A 12075-nucleotide genomic window follows, 5' to 3' on the forward strand; every position below is an offset into this window, starting at 1 on the left:
AAGAATATCTTGCCAAAGCAAGAAGTCATCATATATGGTTTGTAGGAGGTCAGATTGAAGCAAGAAGTATGTGTGTGGGGATTGTAGTAAATCATGTAGAAACAAGCTGCCACATACCTGATTCTTAATACTGAGAGGAAATTAGAAGAAACTCTTGTTAGTGATCACAACTACCAGGTGAATATTATAGTAATGTGAAAAATGTGTTTCTGTCCCCTAACAGGATGGAATTTAATTCCAAACTGCTACTGTACAGAGAAGGCTAGCCTTCTCCCTATGTACATCATGTGTGCCACTGTTAGCACACACAAGTCTGTTTCTTCAATTTTCCATTGGCATGGACAAGGAAGCACTTCCCTGCAGGGAATTCCCTGGGAATGCCGGAAGTCAGACGTTTTAGCAGACAAGGGCAACAGCAGCAATAAGAGAGGAAAATCCAATGTGTCAGGCCTGCAAATGTGACTAGTCACAGGGAACTCAAACCTGCTCTAATTGACGTCCTTATGTAATTACATAGAGCGGTTAATGAGCACTCGTCTTCTGAGTGGTTTCTTCCAGTGTAATCCACTGTGGTTTCTGCAGCACAGGAGTGAGGAGTGTCAGTGCCAGGGGTGTTTCTCAACAAGATGCAAGCACAAGCAAGTCTTTGAGTTTGTACCAGGAAGTATTTATATTATCTGTGTTTTTGGACATAAGAGATTGATATAAGATGGTATGAAATGTTTGAAGATGTAATTGCAGGCCTGTCACATGAGCTAATAAGAAAAGATGTGACATTCTTTTTTGTTTGCCCTTTCACTGTATATATTACACAGTGTGGGATTTCTCCATCTTTCTCTTTTGACAAATGGGTCATCAAAAGTTAAACAATTGGTAAAAGGTTCAGTTCATAAACAATACACTCGAGTGGGCAGCTAGAATGATGTGTGCTTTTTAGGAAATTATGTGATTCCCATATTTTATTTATTTGTTATATCTTTGGGATTATGGAAATAACAATTGTGATCAAATTAATCAAATTCACTATTTTATTTAGTGTAAATGATATATTTAACACAAATATGCAGGGATCATCTCATACTTTGTTTTCTAAAAAAACAGCATTATCAGTGTGGTAGTATGTTTGCTATGCTCCATCCACTCAGGAGCACCCAATGACCCCTGACTCCACAGGATCTTCAACCTCGGACGAAACAAGATCAGCCACCAACTCACCACAATCCTCAATGCCTCGCTAATCACGTCCGCTGTCCCAGAAGCCTGGAAACACACAGAGATCAGACCTCGCCTCGAGAAACCCTCGGCAGACCCCAGGGTACTTCAAAACTACAGACCAATCTCGCTACTAGCGTTCCCTATGAAGGTACTGGAGAAGACCGTCAAACTCAAACTCAGTGAACACCTGGAGAGAAACAACCTACGAGACCCATCCCAATCAGGATTCAGAGCCAACCACAGCACCGAGAGAGCTGTTACCGCAGCAAAGGATGAAATCCGTGCCATGCTCAACAGAGGAGACAGCTGCCCTGATCCAGCTCGACCTCTCGGCTGCCCTTGACACTGTCTCTCACGGCGTACTTATCAACTGACTACGTCAGTTCAGAATCACAGATGCTGCACTCAGATGGACAGAATCCTTCCTCATGGGATGCACCCAGAGAGACTGCCTCCCACTTTTCACCTCCCAAGCCAAGGGCACCATCTGCAGCATCCCCCAAGGCTCCGCCCTCAGCTCCACACTCTTCAACATCTACTTGACACCTCTTGCAGACATTGTGAAATCACACAACATCAACATAATAACCTACGCCAATGACACCCAGCTCGTCCTCTCGCTAATGACCAACCCCAACAGGACAAAGACCAACTTCCACATCCGTATGAAGAATGTATCCGCATGGATGAAGGAGAAGTGCCTGAAGCTCAACCTGGACAAAACAGAGATTTTGATATTCGGTAAACACTCAGCCCTCTGGAATGACTCCTAGTGACCTTTAAAACTCGGACCCACACCTACACCTAAAGGACACGCCCGAAACCTCAGCATTATCCATGACAAGGAACTCCATGAAACACCAGGTCCATGGTGTTTTCTCAGTCTGTTTTCACATGCTCTGCAAGATTTTCAACTGGCTCCCCACCAACACAAGGAAGACAGTCCAGCCAACTGGACTACGGCAATGCACTCTACTCGGGCACAACAGCCTAACTAATGCAAAGACTCCAGACGATCGAGAACACAGCCGCCAGACTGATCCTCAACCTCCCTAAGAGAACCCACATCACCCAGCACCTAAAAAGACTCCCTTGGCTCCTGGTCCAGAAGAGATTCCACTTCAAACTTCTGACAGATGCCTAAAAAGTCCTACCCAAACCACCGCATTCACCTCCACCAAACTACGAGGAACCTCCGCTCGGCACAAATCGTCCTTGCTAAGGTACCAAGCATATGCCATTGCTGAACCGGAGGACCTCGCTGCCAAGGCCTGGAATGCCCCCCACACCGCACCCTCGCTGACTCTCTTTAGGAAGGGACCAAAAACCTGGTTGTTCGAATAAACACCTGGAGCAAGCACCTGGATACCCTCTCGGGTGACAAGCCATGCTATACAGATACCTGATTGATTGACTGATTGATGTCCATGAATGTTCAAATCTTTTTAAGGGGAATAAGGCACTTGTAAATGTGGGCTCTGATGAACACTGTCAGATGTAAACGCATTGCTGTTGAAAATGAAAAAGCATTAGAGCACATCTTGGAGTGCAGTCGCAAAATTTCCTGATATTCAAGTAACTTTGTCTGGTGATATATGTATATATATACATAAATACTTCCATTAAATGTCACATAATTCAGTCATTTCCGTTTTAAAGCTTTTACAGTTTTTATGACATTTGTTGGCTGTATTGCATCTTTTGAAGCCTTGGCTTATGCTTTGGCTTTTACAGCCTAGCCAAACCCCTGGTGTGGCTTTCCCCAAGGCAATCCTTGCCACCCCAAAGAAACCCTCCCACCAAACCCCCCCACCCTGAAATTTTGTGTCTCTTATTCCCTAAAAAGATACGACTGCAGGAAACAAACAGGATTTTCTTCTACAGGTGTCTCCCCTTCTTGGTGAAAACAGTATGCAAGATGGGCACAAACATGCCTAAGCATTAGGCGCAAACTTACAAATAACAATTATATTTTTTAAGTTTGCGCCATTTTTGCGTACAAAATGATGCAAGTACGGTGCAAAAAAAGTATAAATATGGGCCTATGTCCCCAGCTTTTAGTAATTAGTGGGGGTCTGCGGATTTCGATAATAATTCAGTGGGGGTCCCCGGGTTCCAGTAATGGTAAAGTGGGGGTCCACGGAAGTCAAAGGTTTGGGAATCACTGCCCTATATACATGAAGGTATTCAAAACCAGTGGACTTAGAGCAGTACAACTCAAATGCAACAGGACGTGTTCTACCGCCCATGTACTTTGAGTAAATGGACGTGGAGGTGATCCAACACCAATTTGAACCTTCACATCTCTGTGTTCTTGACCTAATGTCATGTGCATGGCTCACAGTATTTCAGGAATTCAAATGAAAAACATAAAGGAAACATATAAATAAATAAATAAAAAATAGCTACATGATCAACCAGAATTCACTGAATTGAAGACAACTGAGTAGAATTTAAATATGCAAGATGAAGCACTTTACATTTTTTTATTAATATTTAGCTAGCGAGAAAGGCTGGCATCCAGCCCGGATTGGAAGCTGTGTCTAGATTAGAAGTTTAAGACTTCCCAGAAAGTAATTCAAGTTATATTTAGTGCTGAATTCTCCCCTCACTTTCTTGAGGCTAGAAGAAAAATAGGGACATAGATATAACAATGGAATCAAAAACTTCTCACCCCATAAAGCCATGAAGACAGAGAAGAACACTGTAGCTGGGTTATCGAAGAGGTGACTCGCTCGAGATGTAGCGCAGGCGGAGCTCATTTTCCAGTATGTGCAGGTTTTGTCACACAAGGGGCACATGGTGATGTTGTATCGCTGGTCACACATCTCCATACTGTGGGGAAGAAACATACTTAAAGTGCCGGATGCAAACATATACAGGTCACGTCTTTCTTCAGCATCCTCAGATGGTACCTGGTACCTTCAAACTTCACTACCATCTATGAGCTTCAAGGAGCAAATCTTCCTATCTAAACTCTAACCTGGAGATTCACTTGGCATGGTGTGTATCCAACAACTGCAGTAGGAGGAGCGGCCCAGGTGATAGTATCTCAAATACCACACAGCCAAGTGTATCGCCTTGGGGAGCCGAATTCCTTGGTGGCAGCACAAGATGGTAGGACATATTTCAACAGCCACCACCTAGGATGAGGCACTGGACAATATCACATTGGATAAAGTAAAATGGTTGAGCCACAATGACAAGGCTTTTGCACAGCAACAAGAATGTTGAACAGCCCAGGAAGAGGAATAACCAACAAAAAGAAATGTTGGCCATCTCACTCTGTATACAGCAGTGAGTATACATTTTATGGGGTTTTTAGCCGTAGTGGCCATGCCAATAACCACTCTTAAAGACCTGTATGGTGGGGGGACTGGTAGTAATATAGTAAATCTGAAAGGAATGTAAAATCTGGAATATGGGTGGCAAATTCCAGACCAAGAATTTAAATGGCACAATTTTTATATATCTTTCTCATTTAGAGAAGTTTAGTTTTCAAGATGTACAAAAAGGGAATGAATGTTAGCGTTTGAAATCGTGTACCCTACTTACTCAGACAACAGCAAAGGTTTGAAAAAAACACAAAAATATCTTCATGCATATATTAAACTAGTGTCCATACCTTGGTATATTCTCATCCACAGTCGCACACCCATACAGAAATACAATAATTCCCACGACGGAAGCCGGGATGAGCATCTGCGTGTAAACACCAAGCCAAGCAAAGTACAAACCGATCTTCTCGCCAAAGTATTTCCTGAAAAAATTTGATGCATTAATGGATGATCACTGTTTCAGGCTCTACGGCAACCATTATGCAAGGGGGAATAAAATAACACCAGAACAAGCAGCAAGCTTCTATTGACAATATTGATCTGATTTACACAATGGTAGCACTCCTGATGGCTTGCCATTCCGCGAAGGTACCTACAGCTCGACATTTTCAAGAAAAGATTGAGAGATGGTATTTGTGCCGTCAGTTCCATGCAAAATAGAAGTTATATAGTAAATGAATATTCTGTATAGCTTTATTGATGCCAGTGTGTATCTACTACACAAACGTACATGTAGTAGGACCAGGTGTAGTGGTAGGTTACTGACGGTGACACCCAAAAGTCCATGAGACAATGGATGGTGATGCTGAAATCTGGTGCCTATGCTCGTTAAGTTGATTCCTACAGAACATTTTCATTAGTACATATGGTCAATAGTCAAGGGGTTTGGCTATTCAAATTGGATGTGATCCCTCCTTCCATTGGTACAGCGATTCCATGTCAGATAAAAAAACTGGCAAAGGTAGTCCGCACATACAGGGGCTGATATGTTTTGGGTTGCACTGGGGGATCTGAGGAAGTTACTGAGCTCCCAGTAACCTAGACTGGTTGAGAGCAGAATCTGATATTTGGTACCCATAAATAGAGCTTCATGGGCCCTCTCTAACACTGCTGGATCTAGCTACTTTCTGTAAATTTGTAATGTTGGCAGTGACTCCTGTGGATGTGCCAATCACAAGCCTCCATTTCTCATAATGTAGAGCTCTTTTTTCTGACCAGGAACTTAAGTATGTCTAGAAATGTCTATTATTTGAAAGACCAATCATTAACTTTTCAAATGTTTAATTCACTAATGGAAAGTTTCCAAATTCATCCCAACATAATTTCAGTTCTAGAAACTGTGCTATTATCGTCAACTCGTTTTACATGTGTTTTTTTTTCTTGCAACAGCAATTTTGCATAAAAATTGTTTTGGAAATGAAGGATATTTTGCAGGTTTTTTCTCCTGCAATGCCTAAAGTATGCTGCCATTATTTGGACGCCCTTAGAAAATGCCCTTGCCGAATGAGGCTTGGGGTTGGTCGGCGGCTAGTTTAGCTCTGAAGAACGCCCAACTGGCTTCATCAAATCATTCCTTGATGAGCACCTGCCAAAAATAATGTTCTCTTAATTTCTGGCATAGCTCAACAGCAGAACACAGAGAAATTACATATCTCATTTCTGATAAAAGGCTGACGAAAGCCTCTACTGCGAACAATTTCAAAACCAGTTATCAAGTAAAATTAAATATCCAGTCATATTTTGAGTAGCAAGAAATCGAATACAGAGCCTACCTGTTCTGAAAAAAACCCCATCCCTGGAACTTATATTTCTATGCATTTTGGCACTGCTCTACAATCCCTGTGCCACTGCACCAACAGCACATTGCTTTGATTTGTTGGAACTTTCTGGAATACAGAGTGGGAGCCAATCATGAAACATTTAGAGTCTTGCATTCCAATTCTCCATCCCCTGTAAATAAATCTGTCAAGAGCAAAAATGCAATTTATTTAACAGTGTGGCCTAAATACTAGATCTCGTCAAACCATACAACTCTGACCAAGGAAAGCACACACTGGAAGAAAATATAGACTATAGTTGTAACCAGGGGGTCCTGCCATCCATCCCTAGAGGGTGTCCAGAAACGACTTCACAGATGCATTTCCCTCCTTTGCCACAGCTTTGCCTAGTTGCTACCAAAAGAATATTGTTGCCCATTTCAAGGGCTTTTTAACTTTATGGGCAACTGAGAACCAAATAATATGTTGGAAATGCATGCACCCGTTTTTCCGAACCACTGCACCTATTAGCTTTCCTCCCTTGATGCAGCATTCTATCATTTTAACTCTCTTGTGTCATAAAAATGGGTCCACATTAACGCAAATCCGTACAGCCACGCCTTCAAAGGAACTGTCCAGCCTGAATTGCTGGGAAAGGCGTGCCTCGGTGCCAGTCGCCTTCGTTAGTGAGGTGTTACTTGAGTCTCTCTGCTAGCATGCAAAGGAACTAAACCTGGACCTATCATCGAGGATGTGGAGCGACTCTAGAGCCAACATTCCTTGACCACAGGAACAATTACTTTTGTGCTTCCGGACTATTCTGACATTTCTTTGTTTGCCGGCTCACTTACAGCTGATATGCAATCAGCTTTAAGTTAGAGCTGACATGCACTTACAGCTGATAAGCAATCAGCAGTAAGCTTACAATGATATGCAAATGAACCCTGCCTCATGAAAGCATTTCTATTGTATCATCTGCTCCCTCCTGGCACATGAGAAAGGCCAGCCCCAAAAAGTTGGAAAGAGTACTGGAGAGCCTAAAGCTCCACTGTTATGCACTATCAGTTCTATGCTACCTTATCACTCCCAAGAAAGCACGCCATCCAAGGTTTACAGTGTTTACTGCAATGTCATATGTATTATTCCAACCTACAATCTGTAATAACAGCCTCAGGGTTCTTCTAAATGGAATAAGTGATTTAAGAGCCGTGTCCATGAAGCCAAGACAACAAGAGCGACTAGTTAAAACATGAATGTCCTCATTTTCTGGTGGAGTCATACATTACCAGAATCTATTTTTCCCCAGCTGCTTACCTAACCAAATCGATGGGCTGGTACTTGTAGAATGCTCCGTAACTTGCCCATTCATCGCAAAGGATCTGTAAGAAAAGAACATGCGTTGGCAGGGGCTAATGCGGAACCCATGTCTGTGCCAGTCACCTTAGATGCCTTTAAGATAGCTAGCTGTCATACAGTGTGCTACCGATGTCTCCCAAAACTCACCAGTAAGAGACTGTTCACAACCCATGCAGGGCAGGCAGTAAGATAAGCACTGATTCATTAGCCTCCATATTCACTTAAAAACTGTGTGATCCTGGGCATGTTAAAGCAGCAATCCAGCCAGAAATATCTTGTAAGCAACTTTAGTGTTACGGAACCTTGTCTCCAAGCTGTAAAATACACATACCTTAGCTTCTTGTAGCTTACAAGGAGTATTGTTTAATTTCCCCATACTCTTGCCATCACTTTTATTGCTGTCATGTTCATACATGTGTATTAACACTTTCTTACCCCTGCTTTCATGTCATGTTTATCATTCAAAATGGCCTCCTTTTGTTGGTCTTTTTAAAATGTTTTCTTCTTAGTAGGATTTTCAATGCAATTTAAGGGCTTGCCTCTTTCTTTTTGTCCACTAATACCCGGTGCACTCCCTTCTTCTGGGCACAAATGGCAAGGCGGGGGAGGGGGGTAAAATATGAATTAACATAGGCAATGTTGAATGACAACACAAGAACTGGTGATCGGAAATTATGCCATAGCTGGAGGTGTCACAACCCAATCATATGCCTCACTGTGTCAGGAATACGCTTACGTTGCTGTGAAATGTGAGATGCAAGCATTACTGTATGTACTAAAAAGGAACGTACACATGTTCAATTGTATGTGTTCATAATTAAACCATGTATTCCCTTCAAGTGACTATTATGGCAATGCAGGCAATACACAAATCTACACATAATGGCAAAAACAAGTGTTTATAAATATTTAATCATCTGCACAGTAGGTGCAAACCTACTATTTAATGAAATCCAACTAAAGGAATTCAAACCCTGCTTTGCGGGGGTGTGCGCTGTTAAACAGTTATCATTTAAACTTTAAACTTTAAGTTGATATTAAACTAGCAAATGAAGCCATCAATTGATACATTAAAAACAGACATTGTGCATGGGATCAGTGACCACTTAAGCCTACTTGTACAAAAAATAGCCCAGCAACAAAAATAAATATGAAAACTAACCTCAAAAATTAAAAGACTCGAAGTCACAACATTGTAGAGATACCTGGGGGTACTCTTTACATTTCTTTACAATCTGCACTTTTCACTGACTGACTAACTTGAGCTGGGTGTGTTTTTGTAAGAGGTAATGGTTGGTGTTTAATGCATCTTTTTCCTGCTGGTGCTTTTATACAAATGTCGAAGCACAGTGCACTAGTGGTGGGCACTTCCACCTGGAGTTAGATCCCAAACGACCCCTTGATGGACACTTTTATGCATACATAGGCTGACATGGGCTAGCATCTAGTGTGCCTCGTGTTAGTCTATGTAGGTCTGTGTCTGCATACATCGACCTACAGAGGGGCAGAAGGTGATGCCCAGACCTTGTTAACATCAGAAGGACATGTCTCATCCGCCTCTGGGCCCAAGGGAACTCTCTTTAAATGCAGTGCTTGAAAGAAGCCCACTTGTGTTCATACCAGACTTCAGGCCCTGACGCTCTTCAGTTCTCTACTCAGTTTCTGATCTGGCTCCTATGGCTTCCCTGTGCATTATTTCTCCTTTTTTTTCCGTTCCTTTTCTTCCTCACTCTCTCTTTATCCCTTGTCCTGCCTCTCTGTTTTCCTTTTCCTGTCCGCCCCTATTTTCTTTTTCTTCACTTTCCACTTGCTTTCACTTCCTCTCTCTCCCTCTCTCTCTCCACTCTTTCATCTCTAACTTTTTCTATAACTTGTTCTTCTTTTTCTGTAAATTCGTTTACATTCAATTCAGTTCAGCTCAATTCAATCCAGCTCAATTCAACCTAATCTGGTACAATTCGATTCATTTGGGTTGGATTCAATTCGGTTCAGTCCATTACATTTCACTCCAGCTCTGTTCCACTTGAATGCAATTCAGTGGTACAATTTATGAGTTTACCAAGTGTTGACAAATTTCTGTAAATTCACAGGTGTTGCAACTGTTTACTTGCCTTGTTGATGGTGTTACAAGCTGACAAGTATTCTTCTGTCTTTTTTGCAAGTCCTGACTTGGTCACCCCTTTAGGGTCACTGCTATTGTACTGGTTCAGTAGTTTATTGTAATTGAGGTTCTTCACTATAGGGTAGTATTCTAACACCGTGTAATTCCTGTCTAGCTATCTGTAGCACGTCATTTTCTGTGTAGTTCAATCTGTGTTTCAAAGGTGGTTGCCTATCCCTGGATCCTTTCTTTAAATATTAAGTCAGCTGGTGTTTGCATGGGAAGCTTGTCTATCTATCTATCTATCTATCTATCTATCTATCTATCTATCTATCTATCTATCTATCTATCTATCTATCTATCTATCTATCTATCTATCTATCTATCTATCTATCTATCTAATCCATCTATCTATCTATCTATCTATCTATCTATCTATCTATCTATCTATCTATCTATCTCTATTGTTCTCTTTATTTTCTTCTTCCTCTCTGCTAATTATCATCATGTCTCTTGCTGTCTTCTTCACCCTTTTTTTTATCTTTGTATCTCACCCACTGTTTTTTCTGTCTCTTCGTGTTTCTCTTTCCCTTTGTCCCACGCTATATTTCGTCTTTTCTTTTTTTCTAGGTCTTTCTTTCTGTCCCTCTTCTTTCTCCAATTCACTCCCTCCTTTCTCCAGACCACTCTGCCTCTTGCCCTTTTCTCTCTCCTATTTTGATCACTGATTTCTTCTCAGTCTGTCTCCCTCTGTTTGGTCTCTCCTTCCACATTACTCTCCCTCTCTCTCTCTCTTGCCCCCAACCTCGTTTTACCTGTTTATAACATTAATCTGCTCATCTGCACCAAAGGTAACAAGTTATCGAATTGCATTTTTCGTTTGCGGCCCCGTTCCGATGTGGTGTTTCGAGGAGGCGTGTTTAAGGCATCCCTTCCAAATACCGAATCACAATAGTATGAATTAATGTTTTGTCTGTCTGTCTTTCTGTCTGTTCTCATTAAAAAACGCTTCATTAAAAAGCAGTGACAGACATGGTGGTGTGTGATTCCTAGTGGGTCGCAAATTTCAACCTACCTTATTAATATTCATGAGGTAGGGTGATTTGTGACCCACTGGGAACCATTATTTTAGAGATAAAACTGTCATACAGTAAGAATTGCAATTTCCAAATTGCGATTCGGTAAGAATTGCAATTTGGAAATCGCATTTCCTAATAGAGATACATCTGGCCTCAATGTATTATACTTTTGGCATTTCTGACTGCATTTATCCACAATGGCATTTTCACATCTTATTGCTGTTCATTCATATTTGTTTTTTTGTAAAAATGAATATGCATCTGCTACAGTTCTACATCTATCACATAAGTGCGCATTCACACTTTGACATTAATTAGATTTTAACACGCAAAGCAGTCTTCCACGATAAAAGACTACATTCATGACAACAACATAACTATTGTAAACTAGCGAACTGAAGACATCCTTAGCCATTTTATTCTTATTGGGAAACAACATTCTTTATAGCTCTCTCTGCAGTCATGGTGCATTGCTATTGGTATAGCTGTCAAGCTTCTCAGCATGCAGAAACACTCCAATGAAAATCTAATTTATGCATTTTTTACAGCAAAGTACCAGACTGCTTTGTGCCTGAATTTATGTACAAATAACTACAAACCGAACACCTGTATCCTTATTAAAAACTCTGCTATCCATTAGTTCCAAGCTGTAATAAGTGTTGTCCTAAGTAATTTTATGTGGTGATTTTGGAGGAATGAATCTTGAAACCTGAAACTACCCATCAAAGCACAATAATGAATTTGTCTGACAAGACGAGAAAAAACAAAAACACACAGCATGAATATAACATACAATGTAAACAAAACAGGAACATAACACAAACAATACAAATATAAAATATAAGCACAACAAAAACATAATATGAACTGACGTACAAGAACAGTGTTCGAGAAAGACATCCTCGCTTCTAAAACAAGGTCTGTGCATCTTACAGTAACATGGAGCAGTGTGTTAAATAACACACAATGTCGATTGTCCACCCATAGAGCTCTATTAATGGCAATATTAGGGGCATCCATTTAATCTTCGTCTACGCCAGAGCGGATGTATCCTCATTTATAGAGTGTAGGAAACATCAGCGGCGACTCCTCCGCTATGGCAGAGGAGCGTTGACCCCCCCAACCAGTACCAGCAGCTGTACATGGAAAAATAAAACAATATTAAACAATGTTTATTATTGTTTTATTTTTTAAGGGGGTAGGGCCATGGGGGATGAAAAGCGGGGAGT

General features: G+C 41.2%; 1 protein-coding gene across 3 annotated transcripts in view; it reads right to left on the reverse strand.

The window, feature by feature from the left end:
• The window catches only part of ANO1 (anoctamin 1), a 616593-nt gene that overhangs the window by 109488 nt on the left and 495030 nt on the right, over positions 1-12075 (reverse strand). For all 3 annotated transcript variants that reach the window (XM_069221899.1, XM_069221898.1, XM_069221900.1), the window contains 3 exons: positions 7625-7689; positions 4841-4975; positions 3890-4050 (listed from right to left, as the gene is read on the reverse strand). In XM_069221899.1, coding sequence (XP_069078000.1) covers positions 3890-4050; positions 4841-4975; positions 7625-7689 — 361 coding nt within the window. The remainder of the gene's footprint in view (positions 1-3889; positions 4051-4840; positions 4976-7624; positions 7690-12075) is intronic.

The sequence above is a fragment of the Pleurodeles waltl genome, chromosome 3_1 (genome assembly GCF_031143425.1).
Source record: "Pleurodeles waltl isolate 20211129_DDA chromosome 3_1, aPleWal1.hap1.20221129, whole genome shotgun sequence".
Lineage (NCBI taxonomy): Eukaryota > Metazoa > Chordata > Amphibia > Caudata > Salamandridae > Pleurodeles > Pleurodeles waltl.